Genomic DNA, 21,292 nt, shown 5'->3' with positions numbered 1-21,292 from the left:
ATTCCACCAGTACAGCGAAGGATAAATCAGAGGTCCAACTATACCAGTCGGGACCATCAGCTCCAGCGTTGGCACCTCCGACCAGTTCTGGTTATTGTCTACCAGTACCGGAAATTACTTCACGCTCGGTGCTCAGTGCGCCGAATCAGGAGACATCGAATAGGAATGTCGAACCGGCATTCCTTAGGCCTTCATCGAAACCAACGGTACCCAACCCAAATTGAGCGCAGCCTATTCCGGCGATGGCTCAACGGCAGCAGGTCGGTCCGAGGGGCAAGCAAATATTGGAGGAGCAGCGTTCATCGAAAGCGGGTCAACCGCCCTACCAGCAGTGGCCGGAGCGATCGACGATGATACCGTCGGTGGTCCAGCCTTCAACGTCGGGTCAACCGGTGCCATCTTCAAGGGCTTCCAACCAGCAACGGCTCGCATCAACACAGCCACCGGTAACCACTCCTCCCCCCCTCCATCAAGCTCAAGGTAAGGCCGAACCATTTTATTCTTCTTTCGAACAATACATGCCGCTCAATATTGCCCATAATCACAACCATACTGCCCATAAAACCACCAATGAACATAACTCAAACCATACTGCCTTCAATACCAATAATACTTATGATTATCGAAATGATAATAATCATAATGCAAATAATTATTCTGCCAATGATTCGAGCCATGATAGAAATCATAACATAGACCACCTCGCACCCCTTATAAAACAACTTGGCTTAGGCCCGAATGAATTTCCGGATTTTACCCATTTTCTGAATACTTTCCAACCAACCCCCTCTCAACTACTAGCCCGTCAAGTTTTCCCAAGGGACCTCCCAACCTTTGACGGTAAGCCAACGATTGGCCAGTTTTTGTGAGCAGCTTTACAAACTCTACGCTAGCTTGCGGCTATAGTCCGGTTGAGAATCTTGGTAGACTTCAACGCTGCCTGAAAGGTCATGCCTTAGAATCAGTCCGTAGCCGACTTCACACCCCAGAATCGGTTCCTTTCATTATGCAAACCCTACGTTTTCTTTATGGGCGTCCAGAGCTTCTTATCAATGCCCTACTGGATAAAGTTCGTTCCGTCCCCGCACCGAAAGCGGATAAGCTTGCGACTTTCATAGATTTCGGGATTGCAGTACAAAGCCTTTGTGGTCATTTGGATGCTGCTAATCAACAAGACCATCTGTCAAATCCGAGTCTGCTGAACGAGCTAGTGAACCGACTGCCTCCAGATTATCAGTTCAAGTGGGTGGAGTTTAGTGAGTTCGAAGAAAGAGTGGATCTGAAACTGTTTTCAACGTTTGTGACGAAAGTGGCGAAGTCTGCAAGCCGTGTCTCCGTTTACAACGGAGCAGTGAAAAGGGAGGACAAGCTGAAACCGAAGCGTGGATCCTTGAATGTGCATTCGGAGTGTGAGGAACGGAACCAGGTGCCTAACGAGAAGCTTTGTCCAGCCTGTTTTCGAAATCAACATTCACTGAAAGATTGTAGCAGGTTTTCAGCAATCAGTGTCGACGAGCGGTGGAACCTTGTGCAGCGATATGGAGCGTGCCGCAATTGCCTGAACTTCCATGGGAAGCGGTCCTGTCGTATCAGCGGTAGGTGTGGAGTCAACGGTTGTACACATCGCCACCATCAGCTCCTACATTCCGGACGTTCAAAAAACTCGACATCAAATCCACGGGAACCTGGTTCAGGAAGCGGACATCAGAACAAGCCAACGACGAGGAATTCTACTAATACCGTAGTGCCAATCTCACAGCCATCTACTTCTCATACACCAACCCATGGAAACAACTATGCCCACCATAGTCCGGAACTTACTTTCTTGTTCCGAATTCTTCCAATTACGGTTCATGGGAACGGCAAGTCAGTGGAGACCTTTGCCTTTGTTGATGAGGGGTCGTCACTCACTATGGTCGAAGACTCGCTCGTTGAAGAGCTAGGAATACAAGGAACACCACAGGTTTTGTGCCTCCAACGGACCGGCGATATGATGCGTACAGAGCAGGAGTCCAAGATTGTCGATATCAAGATTGTCGATATCAATTTGACAAAGCAAATGGAGAGCTACCAAGCCAAAGGGTATGCACATCGAATAACCGAAGATGAGAAAATGAACTCCGATCCAAGACGTGTCTGGTACTTACCACTAGGCGTTGTGGTGAATCCGAAGAAGCCCGGGAAAGTGCGGATGATTTAGGATGCATCAGCGACAGTCGACGGCATCTCACTCAACACTATGCTGCTCAAAGGTCCAGACGAGTTAGCCCCTCTTCCTTGGGTACTTTTCCGGTTCCGACAGTACGAGTTTGCAGTTACCGGAGACATTGCTGAAATGTTTCACCAGATCCGTATCAACGAGCGTGACAGACAAGCGCAGCGGTTTCTTTGGAGGCCGGATGGAAGCAGTAAACCTGAAACCTACGTAATGGACGTCGCTACGTTCGGTTCAGCGTGTTCACCAGCGTCAGCCCAGTACGTGAAAACAGGAACGCCCAGGAATTCAAACAGACAAGCCCTCGCGCGGTTGAAGGAATTATAAGCGGACATTATGTTGATGACTACGCCGAAAGTTTCAGCACCGTAGCCGAGGCAATCAAGATAGCGACAGAGATCAAATCGATACACGCAGCAGGTGGTTTCAATATACGGGACTGGAGATCAAACAGTGAGAAAGTTGTGACAGCCCTTGGTGGAAACGTTTCTCCCGAACCCAAATCCCTGAAGCTGGAGACAACTTTGACTGCCGAAAGAGTGCTTGGAATGCACTGGCTGCCGCATGACGACGTCTTGGGCTATTCTACCGCTTTGGCCCCGGAACTGCAGGAGATAGTGTCGTCTAAACGTAAACCTACGAAGCGCGAGGCACTTCGCTGTCTTATGACGTTTTTTGACCCCTTAGGGTTGCTCGCCGCATTTGTGTTGCATGGAAAGGTCTTACTCCAGGATATTTGGCGCGCTGGTACGCAATGGGACGAAGTCGTGGGAGACGAAGAACACGAGAAATGGCTACGCTGGATCGAAGGTTTTCCACTTATCGATAGCTTGCAGATTCCACGATGTTACTTCGACAGTGTTGACTACGATGATCTACAACTCCACTCGTGGATGCTAGCGAGGACGCCTGCGCTGCTGTGGGATACTTCCGTGTTCCAAAGATAACCGGGGGGTACGCGTGTGCACTGGTTGCAGCAAAAACGAAGGTCGCACCTTTGAAGCATTGGTCCATCCCACGTCTGGAACTTCAAGCGGCTGTAATGGGAACCCGTCTTAGAAAATTCAACGAAGAAGGCCATACATTCGAAATAAAGCGATGTGTTCTCTGGTCCGACTCAAGCACTGTGCTGGCCTGGATACGGTCCGATCATCGGAGATACACCCAGTTCGTAGCCTGCAGAGTAGGGGAAATCCTTTCAAACACCAACATCGCAGAGTGGCGATGGGTCCCATCAAAACAGAACGTCGCCGACCTCGCCACCAAATGGGGACAAGGCCCGCCTTTGACTGCAGAAAACGCTTGGTTTCGTGGTCCGGATTTCCTTCAAGAAGGCGAGGACGAATGGCCACAACCGAGGAAGCCGACTAGCACCGAGGAGGAGTTGAAGACGTCTCGCCAAGTATCCTGTCTCCATTCTGGGTTTGTAGCTCCAGTAGCGATCGTCGACACCAGTAGATTCAGCAAGTGGGAGCGAATGCTGCGAACTGTGGCATATGTACATCGTTACGTAAATCGTCGACTTAAGATGTATCCCGTCGAAGCAGAAAGCAGTTACCTGAGCCAGGAGGAGTTGTTAGCAGCTGAAACCACAATGTTCTGGATAGCGCAGCAACAATCGTACCCGGTGGAGGCATCTATCCTTCGACGAAATCTTCACCAGAACTCGAACGGTCAGGATCGTCTCCCAAAGCATAGCGAACTACACCACATATCACCATACTTCGACGAAAACTTTGTCCTCAGAGTGGATAGCCGAGTTGGAGCAGCAAAAAACGTCGCTATGACAGTGAGGTATCCTGTCATTCTTCCTCCGACCCACAGAATTACTGAGCTGATCATCGACTTCTATCATCGAAAGTTCCTGCATGCCAACTTTGAAACTGTGGTGAACGAACTTCGCCAGTCCTTCCACATTTCGAAGATTAGAGCAACGGTCAAGAAAATAATCCGCCAGTGTCAACATTGCAAGGTATACAGGTGCAAACCACAGGTACCTAGGATGGGTCCTCTGCCCGCAGCACGGCTAGCATCGTTCGAACGTCCATTCAGCTACGTCGGTTTAGACCTGTTTGGTCGAATCCTGGTCAAGAGAGGCAGAAGTTCGGTTAAACGCTGGGTGGCTCTATTTACCTGCTTAACCATAAGAGCAGTTCACGTCGAAGTAGTCCACAGCCTCACAACAGAATCCTGCATTATGAGCATTCGGCGCTTTATTGTTCGACGAGGGGCACCACTGGAAATCCATTCGGATAACGGAACCAACTTCCGTGGAGCCGGCAACATTCTCGAACAACAAATCGGCCAGTTTCAGGACGACTTAGCAGCAACCTTCACCAACACTCACACCAAGTGGGTCTTCATACCTCCAGGAACGCCTCACATGGGTGGGAGCTGGGAGCGTATGGTACGCTCAGTGAAAACGGCCATGGAAAAAAGCTTGTGCGCGGGACGGAAGCTCGACGACGAAGGCCTCAATACATTTGTGGTAGAAGCTGAAGGAGTCGTCAACTCCCGACCTCTGACATATTTACCATTGGATAGCGAGGAAGCTGAATCCCTGAAGCCCAACCACTTTTTGCTAGGCAGTTCGAACGGCGTAAAGCAACCGAGCAAGCAGTTTGTGGATGGAGCTGTAGCCCTGAAGAGCATCTGGAACCAGATAGAGTGCCAGCTGGACATGTTTTGGCGTCGTTGGGTCCGGGAATATCTACCCACTTTGACTCGTCGCACGAAGTGGTTCAACGAAGTTCAGGAGATCGGCGTGTGGAACTTGGTTGTAATTGTGAACGAAGCTAAGAGAAATGGGTGGGTGCGAGGTAGGGTTCTGGAAGTATTCCCCGGGGTAGACGGGAGAGTTCGCCATGCAGTAGTGCAAACAAATAGAGGGTTGTCAAGGCAATCGGTCAGTAGACTGGCAGTGTTGGATGTTGAGCTTATGGGTGACACGGATCCAAAGGCAGTCACCGGCCAGCGTCACGAGGGGGAGGATGTTGACATCGGCAACACTGCAAGCGTCGCTTTCGACGCGCCGCTGTGAAATGCAGTTCAGTGGCGGGCGGATCAACTGACGTTTCTCCTGAACTGTCAGAGGATTGGCGGTCTCGCTCGGTCTCTTCTTCACGTCAGCCGAACGGACCGGGTGGATATTCTCATTTCTAAAAACACGAGTGTTTAATCTAGGTGTGCTTAGTGCTAGCTATCAGTACGGTAGGATTCCTGTTGAAAGTACGGGTTGCTCAAGCAGTACCAGAACCTACGAAGTCTGACCGCGATCGGATTACAGTTTATCTTCAGCATAATCTAGCTTTAATAATAGATTTCAAACGAGGTTAACAAGTTGAAGCGCATGCACTTAGCCTACATTAAAACAAGTTGTTCGGGCGCGAGACAACATACAAGAGAAAACTGAATTTTTTGAAGCTGTACAAACTGCTGTCAAAAATCAGCGTTTTTTCTCGAACCGCTCGCAACACCAAGATACCGAACGCGTAGAGGCAGCGGGATCAGGTCAACAGAGCGCTAGTCGACACCAGGTGGAGCTGAAGGACGCGTTATGGTAACGGTAACGCTAACGCATCGAAGCGTAACAGGACATGATGGGAGGAATTACTGGACGGACCTGAAATGTCTATGACCGGAGTACGAGGTCAATAGCCTAGCGAAGGAACAGGCTCATTTGGATCCATAAGCTCAAGACGTCGACTTCACCAAACCGTACAACCACACAAAGCCAGTAGGCAACCCAGCAAGTTATCTGGGACACACTTTGAACCAGGTAACCGCCATTTTGAACCCCGTACCCGGCGTCCGACTGATACATTTCCGTTTCCCATCATGTGCCTTAGGACCCTGTAATTTTTGGCTGAACAACATCAGCTCCACCGGTCGATCCACCGAAGGTCTACCCTTGAGGTCGCCATCCAGGGAACCGCCAATCCGCTTCACCTAAACTGCGAGGGTCGTGAACTACCAGCCGATACCCAGCGTGCTTCGTCCGTCGTCGCTACAACCCACCAAGAGATCCTTGGATCCCTGTCACCAGCCGTCGGGAAGACGCGAGAAGGTAATCGAACCGAAGCCAACCCACAACACCGTCACGGCACCATTGTCACCACCGCAACACGAGGTAGGACCGTTTTAATTCCTTGGGGAAAAACCCTCATATCGGGGAAGTGAACGACCAAAAAGCTATTCGCCCAGTGTCACGTTAGTGCTTTACGTTTTCGGGAAAATAAAGTGGGAGTTCTCTTGACCGATCTAAAGTGTTTCCTTGATTCCGCGATTCCTTTTACGAGTGCCGACCCTGAGGCTAGAGGGGGGTTCTTGCTCCACTGAGCAGTAGGTTAGCCCGTGGTTACATGGCTTACCTGGTGCAGGGAAGCAAATCGAGTAGATCTGTTAACTCTTGAGTTAATACTTATTCGAATGATAGCCACACAAGGAATGAATCATTATTACAATGTTTCCATCTTATATATTCTTTGACATAAGTTTCTGAGTTGCTGCGATTAGGATAAATGCACTCTGTGTTGCTAACATTTCTTTCTAATTTCAGATCACGATGTATGGTTCCAGACGGGAAGGCATCCGGATGGTACGCCGCGGTCTAACCCGTTCAGAAACGGTTGAAGATTTGGGTTCGTCTACTTGTTGAGTTCGAACCCGTTAGGAAACGTTAGCATAAACTGCATTACCAGTCTTGAACGCCGTGAAGATGGTTTTGGGGATGATAGTTTATACTGCTGCATGGTTACCAGTTGGTTTGATTCCATTTTGTGGCAGATTGAAGAGACTCGAAGTGACCATAGACCGAATTGTTCGATCCAATCAACACCAAAAAGTTTGAGATTTGGTTGATTGGTAACGTTAAAAGTTGCACACTTTGTTCGGTCTCCCACAGTAACGTCGCGTTAAACTTTGCCAATGAACTGGAGGGGTTTGCCAGATGCTGCCTTGGTCTGTTTGAAACTCGGTTGCAGTGGTGGAGATCCTAGCTTCTTCCAAACTTGTTTCGAGACCACGGTGATATCAGACGCTGTGTCAAATTGTAGTCTGATTACCACGCCGCTGATAGTGACCTCGATGAATTTTCTTCGAAGCTCGCTGCTGATGTAGTTGATAGCAACATTCCCTTGGACCGGTTTTGGTTTTTTAAGTTTCTTCACCGGAAGACAATCGCAGTATCCCTCTTTGTGACCAACAGGACTTGCAGATATATTTGGTGAAGGTGCTGCCACGGACATAGTGCATAGCACCGCACAGCCAGCATGGTGCCTTGGGTTTGATTGGTTGCCTTTCTTCGGGGGTTGACTCGGTGATAAGTGTTTCCAGTTTGCAATCCGCTTCATCCGTTTCCAGCTTGAACAGCAGGCGTGTACGGACGTCGGCATCCTAGGAAGATTAGAGGCCTCGGAAAAAGATAAGAGATTTGAACTGGTCCGGTGTGATCTTGACAAGCTTAAAATCTTCGCATCGTTTGTTGACCGTGCCAGCATAGGATACGTAGTCCTCGTCCGGCTGCTTCACGTCTTGGAAGCAGTCGTACCTTTTACTGAACTGTTGAGTTTTTTGAGTTTTTCAACTGTCTCAACAAAGCTGAATTCCCTCGGATGTTTGGGTAGAATGAAATTGAGATACCTATCGTGGACGGTAACGTTCGGAGCAATAACCGAACCTTGGCCGTATCATCGAGTTTGGAACCATCCTGGAGGAAGTCTTCGTATTTTTGATATCAGAGGTCAAACGTCTGAACACTGTCCGGATCGTAGCAGAATTCCCGGATGTTCGATGAAAGGGACTCGATGACCAGTTCCGAATTGTTTGCTGGCTGATGGGAGACTGCTTGATTGGTGAAACGCTCCATGATTACCATCAAACGTTGATTCTGCTCCGCCATCTGTCGATTTTTATGCAGGATCATCTTGAAAATTTCCTCCATGCGGTTTGAACTTCCAAAACTTCCTTCGGTTGGTGATTGGGTAAATCACGTAAAGAAGACTTAAAAATGCGTGAAACGTCTAAATATGGTGTTATCCCGAAAAAAAAATTACTTCCTGGGACTTCAAAAACGGCCGGTTTTTCGAAAAACGGGTAAGTCCTAGAAAGTCGATTTTTGGCATGCAACAATTTTTCAACACGTTAAATGAATTTTTGACGGTCGCCACAGATAGAAAAACGTCGCAAAGTCGTAATGCAGTCACGATGACAGTCATTTTTCCCATTTCAGACAAACAAAAAAAAAACGAAAATTATCAGCTGTGGAAAGATTGTCCTTGAGATCTTTATCTCTCCCGCACATTCATTGTCATCAAACGTCTGCAGAGTGAGATTACTCAGTAGGTACTGCACACGCACTCGATTTTGGCAGATGAGTTCAAGGTACAGTTTATAAGTTTACAACCACTTCAAGGTAACAACAGGCAGGTAGGTTTCGATTGATTCTTGCGCTCAGCTTGGAGATACCTACTGCTCAAAGATAGGATGGCCAGATGTGTGATTAGGAAGCACTTTAGCGAATTACTTGAAGCCAATAATTTTCAGGAAGTTTCAGGAATACCAAAAAATCTAAAATGGAAAAAATCAAATTTGCACCAGAAGCGTTTAGTAAAACGCTTCAACCAGACATTTAAATTTCTAAAGTTTTAATGCGCTTTTTCTATCTAGTTAGATGTAGGCTTAAATTCACTCTGTTGAAATTGTTCATCTGAATAACGATCTATTATCACCGAGTCATTGCCTCATAAATAGTAAAAAACACAAAATTCCTTAGTTTGACAATTTAATCCCTTGCTCAAATCTTGCGCGAACATTAATTGATTGATGTGTTTTAGAGGGAGATGTTTGAGCAAATAAAAAAAAAGTTATCATCTCCGTCGTCTGCGAATGAAACCCCCGTATTGCAAAACGACGCAATTCCTGAATCTTTTGCCATTATCATTTCGTAGCCATAAATCCATTATTTGCGAGCCCAATTATTGCATTTTAAACTGGAAAAACTGTACCAAACCAACGACAATAATGATGGTTAGCAGCATTTATTCACTATCGCGGGGTTCTGGCGTTTCTCAAATATCTCAACTGAGGATGCACCCACAAAATTGAGAATTTATACTAATTTTCAAAACTGCCAATTCACGAAAAATCTTTGCTTTTATTTAGATCTCTGATTAACGTAAGATGTCATATTTATCTTTTTTTAAAACTGTGACCCAAAGATGGGTCTTGACTCAAACATTCAGTCAGCGAAACTTTTTTTGTAGAGAAATGAATCCAACTTAGATGAAATTTCAGGGACTAGATATGGGAAAATTGATGTTGAAAAACATGCGAAAAAAATTCGCCTTGTCTCCCGGTGAGACTTGAACCCACATCTTGCGCCTCTCCGGGGCCCATGTATTAACATTCTACTACAGGAGACCAACCTGGCGTATGAATATTATATTGGTTGAGTGTCGATGTCTATCGGAATGAAGGGAATAGTTCTCCCATGTGATCATAATCACCGGGAGACAAGGCGAAAATTTTTTTCGCATGTTTTTCAACATCAATTTTCCCATATCTAGTCCCTGAAATTTCATCTAAGTTGGATTCATTTCTCTACAAAAAAAAAGTTTCGCTGACTGAATGTTTGAGTCAAGACCCATCTTTGGGTCACAGTTTAAAAATAGAAAATAAGGCGGTGCCAAACACCGAATTTGGTTGGATATCCAAATACGGCAAACGCATCATTTCTCATCATAACTGACAACCCGTGCAGTATATGAGAAGGCAATGCAAATCTTGCCGTGCCTAAAATATCCAAATTTGAGTCCAACTACCGTAAGATGAAAAGATGGGAATAGATATAGACCAAGAAAAATGATTATGATCACATGGGAGAACTATTCCCTTCATTCCGATAGACATCGACACTCAACCAGTATAATATTCATACGCCAGGTTGGTCTCCTGTAGTAGAATGTTAATACATGGGCCCCGGAGAGGCGCAAGATGTGGGTTCAAGTCTCACCGGGAGACAAGGCGAATTTTTTTCGCATGTTTTTCAACATCAATTTTCCCATATCTAGTCCCTGAAATTTCATCTAAGTTGGATTCATTTCTCTACAAAAAAAAGTTTCGCTGACTGAATGTTTGAGTCATATTTATCGTTTTCGTGATCAGTTAGTCAATTTTCATTTCGTTGTCAATCTAGAATGTTTTGCTGGGAAACCCTGACGTCCACGCCGTCAGCCATTGTCAATTGCTCTCTTCCCCAGGGAATGTAAATGTGTTTATTCGGCGCTGCTGTTATCTGAATCCAGTTCGGCTTTAATGACAATCACAATAACACACAACAGACAATTGCGCCAAATATAGAAAAAAAAAAGCAGGAGAGCAGAGGCCATGCCCACAGACTGCGAGATCGTGCCCACCGCAAAAGCAGCCGAGTGTCCATCACGTGAACCGGGAAGACCACCCACACTTCTGATGACTAGCGATAGCTGTGGGTTGTTGGGTAGATGGTTCGGTTGAATACAACAGCTTTTATAGGGCTGTCATAAAAGCTCTATCAGCGAAGAAAGATTGGACAGTGTATCATCATTATCTGCCGATTCAGAAGAGTTCGCAAGCAGAATCAATACCGGAGGCTCTGCAAACGAGGAAGATGTGTTTGCCTGCATTATTACTAAAAACGTTTTACTTAAAATTTATTCCGATTAAAAAATATGAATGTCGAAATATTGTATACACTTTCAAAATTTTAAATTTTTGATAAGGTTTATAATCTCTCTTCTCTTTATATTTAGCTTCGTTTTGATGTTTTTTCTGCAAGTTTTGGAAATCATAAAAGTTGAACACATCGGCGTAAAGATCTAAAGAAATATATAAGCACTGATATAAGCTCAATATTAACATAACGAATAAACTCGGTGAAAAAAACAGAAAAATGATTTTTTTAAGGGATTTTATACAGCGACATAGTAGACCTTTTCTAGAAATTCACAATTAATTTTGTCTATTAAAGTATCAGTAACAAATTCAAATTGAATATGTACTTTTAGCTGTTTGCAAAATTGCTGTTTCGGGGATGTTAGGGGATGACCTGTAGTTTGTAGGCGTTCTCCTTGTCGCAAATTGTTGAAGAAAACTGTTCCGATCATAGTAGTCGTAGGAATACTTTTAAGGAATTTCTTGACTAGTTAAAAAATCCCGGAAAAAAAACTAGACTAGTTAAAATGAATTTAGTGTTACTTTTGAGTTCAATCTGAACAGACGCCTTTCATTACGCCACTAACTCACAAGAGGTTTTGGGACCCAGTCTGAAAGATGTCGAATCCAAATTCCGGAATCGAAATGCTTGTCGGTAGGGAAAATTGGAGTACCTGGAAGTTCGCCGTAAAAACGTATCTGGATGTGGAAGAACTTTGGGATGCAGTCGAACCAGGAAAAAAACCAGACGGAGCACAGGAAAATGATGATCCCGTTAAGGACCGGAAGGCACGTGGCAAGATCATATTGTTTTCGGAGCCGGAATACTATTACCATGTTCGAGACACAACCACAGCTCGGGAAGCTTGGACGAAGCTGAACAACGCGTTCGAGGAAGGTGAACTCACGCGAGAAGTTGGCCTGCTTTAAAAGCTAATCAGAACCGACCTGGAATCTTGTGGGAACATCGAAAGTTACGCGAATCGTATGATTCCAACATGCCGAATTAAACGAAATTGGATTTTCAATTTCTGAGTGAAAAAACGACGACACACGTTGTGGTCACCAAAGCAACATCAAATAGAAGCAAAATTTTTCGCAGCAAAAGGGTCCTAGAGGCCGAAAATGCAATTAGTATGGACACGTTGCAAAGTTCTGTCCCGAAAATCATCAGGGTAAAAGAGCGGATGCATTTTGTACGGTTCTATCCACCATCCGAGCATTAGGGGCGAACGATTGGTACCTGGATTCGGGAGCCACACGTCACATGACGAAAAATCTTGCGTTGCTGAAAGATGTTTGATCGTCTGGTGGTATGGTGGTTGCGGCCAATAAGGAGACAATGTACATCAAAGGTTGTGGATCGAGTACCTTGTATCCGGTTTGTCAAAAGGATTCCCAAGGTATCGTGGTAAACAACGTGCAGCTGATTCCAGATATTTCTACCAATCTGCTGTCGGTGGTTCAAATCGTCAAGAAAGGCTACAAGGTTGAATTCGATTACTGTGTTTGCAAGATTTTTAACGCGGATGGAAAGCTGATTGCGCCAACCGAACGATAGTCGAGCGAACCCGGTGTATGATTTTAGACACGAAATTACCGAAATCGTTCTGAGCTGAGGCTGTTGCTGCTGCGGTTTATCTGATAAACAGGTCCCCCACACGTGGTCATGCGATGACACCCGAGAAAGCGTGGAGTGGTAAAAAATAGACCTCTCCAACGTTCGAGTGTTTGGAACGAAGGCGATGGTGCAAGTACGTTCGGTGGTCTCATTAAGGAGGAGATAGGGTCTAATACTTTCAAAAAATCGATTTTTTTATTTTTTTATTTTCTTATTGTAAAACATTTCAAGAATGTTGTGTCAAATTTTCAAGTCAATTGAAGCAAAACTGTAGAAGTTATAGGCCTTTATCTCCTCCTATCTAATACTGCAAGAAAGCAAGAGCAGAAACTTCAAACGCGTTTTTCTCGAAAGCACATTTTTAAAGTCCGTGGACATCGTCGTTTGAAAACTACTTATCCGATTCTTTTCAAATTTGGAACATATTTTCTACATATAAAATACCAGACCCCAACGTTTTTCTTTTTTTAATTTTTTACTTTGGGGAGATTTTACAGGTGAAAAATGGCGGATTTTTAAGTGAAAAATCGTAGTTTTTACTTCAAACAGCCACAAAAATTTCATAAAAATATTTTTAAGTAAAATAAAAACGTTGGGGTCCAGAAAAACATCTATTGAAAATATACAGTGAGATAAAGTGTCCACCGCAAATCCTGTTTTCTAAAAGGCATCCTCGAAAGTGCTCCGTCACCGGCTCATTTTTCAATATTTTTCTACGAAAAAATTACTAAATGTTCTTTTAACAATGCTTTGTATAATGCAAAAAATTTGAATACATTTGTTTGAACGATAGCTCTAGAAAAAAATCGTGAAAATGGTGTTTTTTTATACCCGTTAGACCCTACCCCCCCCCCCCCCCCCCCCCTTAAGGAAACGACTGTTCCTTTAGGAATCAACGCTGCAAGCGATGCTGAGGTTTATGACGAAAATTCTGATGACAGGATACATCAATAGAAATTTTTGAAGATTCCGATAATGCTGAACCAATTCCTTCTACCAGTGCCGATGATACCGTGCTTCCTATTCAAAAATTCTCAAATCCATCTCGGTCACAGGTGTTGAGGCGCACCGATCAGGAGCACAGACTGTCCGGCAAGTACATTGATTATTCTGTCAAATGTAAGGGTTTACCCGTTTCAAAACTTACACAGGCATATTCCGACGAACCGTGTGAGACGAAGGCATCCGATGACGACGGGGAAGCAGTGGAACCGATGGCATCACCACATGCAAGATTCTGGAAGCAGGCATTTTTCAAGGAGAAATGGACAACCATGCCCACTGGTAAAGTGCTGCGGTACAAAGCACGCCTGGTTGCCCAAGGATTTAGTCAGCAGTATGGAACTGACTAAGAAGAAGTGTTTGCTCCGGTCGTTCAGCAAACCACATTCTGAACATTGATAGCAGTTGCAGCGAAGAAAGGCATGGCTGTAGAGCATTATGGCGTCAAGACCACATTTCTCATTGGTGATCTTGAGGAGGAGATTTTTATGCGGAGTAGCAGTGAAGGCAAAGTTGGCAAGCTGAAGCGAAGCTTGTATGGTCTGAAGCAAGCAGCCAGATCCTGGAGCCAGAAGCTTCATGACGAGTTGTTGGGCAACGTCTATCGCCGGTGTAAGGCAAACATATGTTTTTATCGGAACACGAAAATGGTCATTGGTGCTACGTTCTAGTCTAATGATCTGGAAATTGCCTGCGAGGATCCGTTAATGATCAAGAGGTTGGTCCTTAAACTTCGGAAGGTGTTCGAGATTAGCGATTTGGGTGACATCCGATTCTTTCTTGGCTTGGAACAAACCTCTGTGACATCCAGGAAGTTGTAAAATCAAGTGGATAATCCGACGCTAAAGTTTCTAAGATTCTCTTGGATCCTGGGAAATTTAAGTAAGTTTTTGGAAGACAACTCCGATTACTCCGACTACGACTGCTGTGTCCATTTCGAGTAGAAAAACGAGTTGCTGCGCACAGGAAGACTGCACTGAGATGAAGCGTGTGGTACGATATCTGAAGGGAACCGAGAACTATCGTTTGGGAGCAAGCAGGGTGTGCCTGGCATCGTCGGATACTAGGACGCCGATTGGGCGGAGAACAGAGAGGGCCGTAAATCAAACACCGGATTCGTATTCAATGTGAATGGAGGTACGTGAGCTGAGCATGTTGCAAGCAGTCATGTGTGAGCCTGTCGACTGCCGAAGCTGAATTTGTTGCGTTATCTGTGGCTCAAACTGTTGCTGCAGGAACTCAACGACGAACTCGAGAATTTGGTTATCCTGGAAGACAACCAAAGTTGTCTCAAGATGTTGGCAATGGAGAAGCTGTGTCGGAGTATAGAACATATCTCTGCCAGGTTTCATTTCACGAAAGATTTGATGGAGAAGAAGTTTACTGTCCGTCTGAGGAAATAGTTGCAGACTTACTATCGAAGCCGCTTCTGAGGATCCGGATGAAGAAGTTAACGTTAATGATCGGTCTTACCGTTTAGGAGGAGTGTTGAGGAAATCTGTAATCCGAGCATAGTAGTCGTAGGAATACTTTTAAGAAAAAGCTTTTTCTCAATATTTTAAGAAATTTCTAGACTAGTTAAAATAGATTTAGTGTTTCTTTTGAGTTCAATCTGAACGACGTCTTTCATTATGCCACTAACTCACAAGAAAAATGTTAACCAATTTTGATGTTTTAAATTCATTTATTTAGTTTCTCAATTTTTTTAAATAAAGTCGATATAATACAGCATTTTATTTTTGAAATTCCTATAATTTTTCACAGCTAAGTTGTATTTAAATTGATTAATTGGGTAATACATCGATTTATTATTATTTTTTTTTTTTTTTGGTAGATGTCGAATCTAATGCTTTTTCATTCAGTTTGTTTAATTTATTAACGCGCATCGATAAAAAAAAATCTCTTCGATAGGAAACATCAATTTAAGTGTTTCATTGGGTTTTGGAATTGTGAAGAATAAATCTATCCAGGAATTTTATAAATATGTGGGGTCTAATGAAAGCTTCGACAGTTATCTCAGATCTTTCGGAAAAAAATCTTTGCCGCCGACCGTGGCCTAGAGGATAGCGGTTAAGCCAGAGGTCCTGAGATCGAATCTTGGTCACGGCATACATAGTACGCTTTCTGTGGGCTGGTGATGTTAGCATTAGTAAGATGCTAGCCATTATATTCTTGAAAGATGTAGGCTTTCGTTTTAAGAAGAATTTAGATCTCTTCAAAGAAACATGAAGTTTCACTGAGATCCTAAGTGTGTTCGTTTTTTTTTACTTTGTTGGAATAATCGACAAACGAAGAATGATGGTGACTGGTCGCCTCTATGTAAACGGAAGTTTTCTTTAATAAACAACCGTGAAAATTTATTTAGTCTAATTTGAGCTCTCCGCGTAATAGCTAATGAATCTTATCCACTGTAAAATCTTGTGGGAATTATTATTAGCCGATTATCAATATACTTAAAAAAGAGACATCCAATTAAGGATTTGTTTTGCTGTAGCTTATGTTTCAATCAGTTAGTTTAGTAAATACTAAAATTAACTTAACTAAATTTAATATAAAACTGTTAGGCTGAAAAAAATGTAAAAATTCATGATATCATGGGTGAATTTTGCTAATTGAATTTTAGGCTAATTTCGAAATCGACTGTCAATGTAAAAAAAAACTTTCAAGTTGTACAACACTTACCATTGGCTATTGAGAAACGATCGGGCACTCCTGAACACTGGACTTTCCGGAAGCGCACAATAACACTCCGGAAAACTTTTCTCATCACTTTCTTTTTAATATGTTTTTTCAGAATTTTAAACACGACTCTTCCGAAATCGATTTATTTCCTTAACTGCAGCCTCGTGTTTAGAAGCACATGTCATCTTATCGATTACCGCGAATAGTTTGAAAATCATCCGGGAAATTAAAACGCGCGAACAAAACAACATCCACCGACGGTTTCACTTCTAGCACTTCAGAACAACAGAAACCGACGAAAATTCCATCCAACTGACAGTATTTTTATGCTTATCACTTCATTACATCTGTGGCCACAAATGGGTTTACTGGAAAATTCCTGAACTACGAAATAAAACCACAAAACAGCGTCACTAACCGACAAAAAATAGCACGTGTTTATACATTCAAATTCAAATTTAAGCAGGTACCGCTAAACAAAAATGAAACAAAGCAGCCTAATAGGATGCTTCATTCCCATTCGAGGTTTTGTAGTCTACGGTTAAATATTATTGTTAACCTTAATTCAGAAATTAATTCATCACTTTCACGTAGTTATGTGGGGAATGTACATTTGAATCATCGTTAGAAATTAATCGAGATAAATGTATTCATTTTTTGATAAAACATTTGAACATGAATATGCGGCATGTGTTTTCGTTTTTCAAATAATTTTTAGTACAAACGACTACTTTCCTATCCCTTGCAAGACATTTAAAACGTCATTGATGTTTTTGTTTTGATTTCATCGAGCTGTCACGCGCGCACGAGTTGCCTTTTTTTGCGAACGGGTTTTTTTTCGGTTTTTCTGGTTTTTCTCATTCTCATTGCACCACATTGCAATCGCATGCCAGAGTCGCCGTCGTGTCATTTTTCCCTTCCCTTCAGCTCAGTGAATTTCGTGTAAAATCCAGTTTCTCTGGTGGCCTCGATATTCATTGTGATTTGTGTGTGCAAACTAACACTTTAGGTAAATATTCTAATAATAACCTTTTGGAAGGATGCCACCGAAAAAGAAAGGGAACAAGAAAAATCAGGACTGGTCCGATGACGAGTCCACAGAAGCAGCAAAGCCAGTCGAGTCGAAGTCGAAGAAAGGCGCTGCGGCCAAGGCTGCTGGGAAAGTGAACGTGGCAGATTCGGACGATGAACCGATTGGTAAGGGTAAGAAGGGTGCGGCGGTTCCGGTTCCGGCAACTTCCGGTGGAAAGAAAGCCGGTGGGGGCAAGAGCGGAAAGAAGGGAACTCGAGGAAAGAACGATGATTGGAGTGACGATGATGATAGTAAAGAAATAAAGATCCCAAAGGGTAGCGACGAAGACGAGGCCAAGATTGCCAAACCAGCCCAAAAGAAGAAAGCGGCTGCCAAGGGCAAGAAGGGTGAGTATTTTAACAATAATAAACGGTTTGGAATAAACAATTTTAACAATATACCTAGGTAAAGGAAAGGAAGATGATTGGTCCGATCGGGAAGAGAAGGAAATTAAACTTGGCGCATCCGACGAAGACGATGAGGAAGAAGAGGATATTCCAAAGATAAGCTCGAAGGCAGCCAAGAAGAAGGGCAAAGCTGGCAAAAAGGCTTCCAAGAAGGTTTCCTCCTCCGAATCGGAACCCGAAGATAGCGAAGAAGATGAAGAAGAACCTCCCGTTCCCGTTCCGGCTAAGGGTAAAGCTGCTGCTAAGAAACAACAAGCCAAGGGACGCAAGGAAGAGTCCGAAGAGGAAGAAAGTGAACCGGAATCGGTTCCGGTCCCCGTAAAAACAAAAGTAGAGGAGAAACCTGAACCAGTGAAAGTGGTTCCTGTTGCTGTTGAACCACCAAAAGCTGAGCCTGTTAAAAACAAAATAGAAAAAGTCAAGGAAGTAGAACCTGAGCCGGAACCAACGCCTGATGAACAAGAAGCGGAGGAAAAGAAGGATACCGTTGCGGAAGAACTTGTTTCTAAGGTGGAAGAATTGGCTATCGGGGAAACGGAGAAACGTCTTACTCACAAAGAGAAAAAGAAGTTGAAAAAGCAGGAAGAATTCCAGAAACAAGTTGAAGCCATGACAAAGAAAGGTGGCCAAGGTCACTCCGATTTGGACAGTAACTTTACCATGTCCCAGGCCATGAAAAGTGGGAATCAAAGCAAGCACATGGAACACGCGGTGGACATTAAGATAGAAAATTTTACAATATCTGCCAAGGGCAATGATCTGTTTGTAAATGCGAACCTGTTAATTGCCCATGGTCGTCGTTATGGCTTAGTGGGGCCAAACGGACACGGTAAAACGACATTGCTTCGACATATAGCTAATCGCGTTTTTGCTATTCCGCCTAATATTGATGTACTCCTCTGTGAGCAGGAAGTTGTTGCGGACGAGTTCTCTGCAGTCGATACTGTTTTAAAGGCCGATGTCAAACGAACTGCCTTACTCAAAGAATGCAAAGATCTCGAGCAAGAGGTTGAATCGGGAAAACTAGAACTGCAAGATCGACTGCAAGAAGTTTACAATGAACTGAAAGCCATCGGAGCCGATTCGGCCGAACCGCGTGCCCGGCGTATTTTGGCTGGTTTGGGATTCTCTCGTTCTATGCAGAATCGTGCCACCCAAGATTTCTCCGGAGGTTGGCGTATGCGTGTCTCCTTGGCTAGAGCTCTTTTTCTCGAACCCACACTGCTGATGCTTGATGAACCTACCAATCATTTGGATTTGAATGCCGTCATTTGGTTGGACAACTATTTGCAAACTTGGAAGAAAACTTTACTGATCGTTTCCCACGACCAGAGTTTCCTCGACAATGTCTGTAACGAAATTATCCATCTGGACACGAAAAAGCTCTATTACTACAAGGGCAACTACTCGATGTTCAAGAAAATGCACATTCAAAAGCGAAGGGAAATGATCAAGGAGTACGAAAAGCAGGAAAAACGCATCAAGGAGCTAAAGGCGCACGGTCAGTCGAAAAAGGCTGCGGAAAAAAAGCAGAAGGACAACCTTACCAGGAAGCAGGAGAAGGGTCGTACCAAGGGTCAGAAGGCCGAGGAGGATGACGGACCGGTGGAGCTGCTGGCCAAACCGAAGGACTACATCGTCAAGTTCAACTTCCCGGATCCGCCGCCACTGCAGCCACCGATTCTGGGATTGCACAGTAAGTACCTATTACCGTTTTAATTTATTATCTCAGCGGTTAAATTTTTGGCTGTTAAAATTAAGTGCTTCTTCCCGATTTTAATCCATGATGGCTTGAAGTGTGTCAGACTTAAAGCAGTTTCCACTATTTGGTAAACCAGTCCTCCACCTGGAAATTTGACCCGTAGGTATCCTAAAAACCAAAAGCCTCTGACTCTTTCAAACTAATAGATAACGTCAGTTGCTGATTTTGTAGCTGGGATTTTTTAGGTACCTAGATGTTACTATCCTTATTCAAGGAAATAATCAGACACTCAAATAAACTCCTTTTCCTTTGTAGATGTTACGTTCAATTTCCCCGGTCAGAAACCGCTATTCATCAATGTGGACTTCGGTATTGATATGAGCAGCCGAGTGGCCATCGTTGGCCCCAATGGTGTTGGAAAATCAACCTTCTTGAAGCTCCTGATCGGCGACCTCGAGCCATGCACCGGGGAAGTTAAGAAAAATCATCGCCTTCACATTGGCCGCTTTGATCAGCATTCGGGTGAACATTTGACAGCCGAGGAAAGTCCGGCCGAATACTTGCAGCGTTTGTTCAACCTGCCCTATGAAAAGGCAAGAAAAGCTTTGGGAACGTTCGGCCTAGCCAGTCATGCTCATACGATTAAGAACAAGGATCTGTCCGGTGGTCAGAAGGCTCGCGTAGCTATGGCCGAACTCTGTCAAAGCGCCCCGGATGTGCTGATTCTTGACGAACCTACCAACAATCTGGATATTGAATCGATCGATGCGTTGGCCGAAGCCATCAACGAGTACAAGGGAGGTGTGATCATCGTTTCCCACGACGAGCGGCTGATCCGAGAGACGGAATGTGCCCTGTACGTGATCGAGGAACAAACGATCAACGAAATCGACGGAGACTTCGACGAATACCGCAAGGAGGTGCTGGACAGCCTAGGAGAGGTCATCAGCAACCCAAGTATATCGGCCAATGCAGCCGTGCTTCAGTAAGCCGAAAGTTTAAAAAAAAGTCTCCTAGGAATTGATCATTTTATTAAAATATATTCGTTGCAGTCTTATTTACCTTATTGTGTAGCATTTTCCATAAATAGAAAACCAACTACGAACCTTCGGTGTGGTCAATCTTGTTGAGAAACTTCCTATGTTGACTGGTCTTTCTGTAATAATCGTTCTTGCTGTAATATTTCTCTCCCACAATTGAAGGTTTCCTCCACGGTAGCTCTTTACATCCGAATCGTAACTGTTGACTTTGTTTCCTACCACCGAAACCTCCACCGAGCCGTCGGGGTTTCCAATCTTTAAGCCGTCGTTCCCACTCTTCGTCTACCAGAATATCTTTCCCATCAACAGTCCTACAGTCGAAAAAAAGATCTTAATAAAACGCTACATTATTGGACTATCTTCAAACAACCGTCCATTCAGCTCCTGAATCGCCCTCTCGACATATTTCCGGCGGCTGAATTCAACGAAGCCGTATCCCCGAGACAGCCCCGTGACAATATCTTTAACCAACCGGCAACGGACCACCGTCCCGATCCTCTCGAAAAGCGCCCGCAGCCTTTCCTCGGTTACTGTGTGCTCAAGACGACCCACAAACGCCGTATGATATGGGTCACCGACCACCTTCCGGTTCGGTTTGTAGCTGCTGTTCATTGCCCGAACTAGCGCTCGATCGTGCGGAAACTCATCGGTTCCATCAATTGATCCCACCTTTATCGGATCGTACACTTTGCGAACATACGGAGACCACTGCTGGTGCCGATGGCCGCTATCCGATGGAACCGACATGGTTCGCATGCAGAGCGCATCCAGAGGGGAAAGTTGTTGGTAAACAAAACGCCGGTACACGCTTAGAAAAAAGTTTACAAAACTGCGTTATTTGTACCCACAAATTGTTTCAT

The 21,292-nt window shown here is 44.3% G+C and overlaps 3 protein-coding genes across 3 annotated transcripts; 2 read left to right on the top strand and 1 right to left on the bottom strand.

Annotated features, from left to right (window-relative positions):
- The first annotated feature begins 3,257 nt into the window (after positions 1–3,257).
- LOC129743509 (uncharacterized) lies at positions 3,258–5,255 on the top strand. The gene has a single exon (XM_055735542.1). The coding sequence runs from the start codon at positions 3,258–3,260 to the stop codon at positions 5,253–5,255; it is 1,998 nt and encodes a 665-aa protein (XP_055591517.1).
- An 11,802-nt stretch (positions 5,256–17,057) lies between these two features.
- Positions 17,058–20,497, top strand: LOC129747785 (ATP-binding cassette sub-family F member 1). The gene is made up of 3 exons (XM_055742129.1): positions 17,058–17,630; positions 17,689–19,386; positions 19,708–20,497. Exons 1-3 carry the CDS (start codon positions 17,252–17,254, stop codon positions 20,379–20,381), a joined length of 2,751 nt encoding a protein of 916 aa, XP_055598104.1. The 5' UTR covers positions 17,058–17,251; the 3' UTR covers positions 20,382–20,497.
- On the bottom strand, positions 20,391–21,242 carry LOC129747786 (U11/U12 small nuclear ribonucleoprotein 35 kDa protein-like). Its single transcript, XM_055742130.1, has 2 exons — positions 20,803–21,242; positions 20,391–20,743 (listed from the first exon to the last, which is right to left on the bottom strand). Exons 1-2 carry the CDS (start codon positions 21,186–21,188, stop codon positions 20,491–20,493), a joined length of 639 nt encoding a protein of 212 aa, XP_055598105.1. The 5' UTR covers positions 21,189–21,242; the 3' UTR covers positions 20,391–20,490.
- Positions 21,243–21,292: the final 50 nt, after the last annotated feature.

Source organism: Uranotaenia lowii, chromosome 2 (genome assembly GCF_029784155.1).
Source record: "Uranotaenia lowii strain MFRU-FL chromosome 2, ASM2978415v1, whole genome shotgun sequence".
NCBI classification, from domain to species: domain Eukaryota; kingdom Metazoa; phylum Arthropoda; class Insecta; order Diptera; family Culicidae; genus Uranotaenia; species Uranotaenia lowii.
The sequence above is the reverse complement of the archived record's forward strand: the minus strand, read 5'-3'. Positions and strand labels throughout refer to the sequence as shown.

Excerpts from the sequence above, each read along its gene's own strand:
- LOC129743509 (XM_055735542.1), top strand. The coding sequence starts at position 3,258 with ATGGGAACCCGTCTTAGAAAATTCAACGAAGAAGGCCATACATTCGAA.
- LOC129747785 (XM_055742129.1), top strand. The coding sequence starts at position 17,252 with ATGCCACCGAAAAAGAAAGGGAACAAGAAAAATCAGGACTGGTCCGAT. Across the intron at positions 17,631-17,688 it reads GGCTGCCAAGGGCAAGAAGG|GTAAAGGAAAGGAAGATGAT; the intron begins GTGAGTATTTTA and ends CAATATACCTAG. Across the intron at positions 19,387-19,707 it reads ACCGATTCTGGGATTGCACA|ATGTTACGTTCAATTTCCCC; the intron begins GTAAGTACCTAT and ends TTTCCTTTGTAG.
- LOC129747786 (XM_055742130.1), bottom strand. The coding sequence starts at position 21,188 with ATGCGAACCATGTCGGTTCCATCGGATAGCGGCCATCGGCACCAGCAG. Across the intron at positions 20,744-20,802 it reads ATTCAGGAGCTGAATGGACG|GACTGTTGATGGGAAAGATA; the intron begins GTTGTTTGAAGA and ends TTTCGACTGTAG.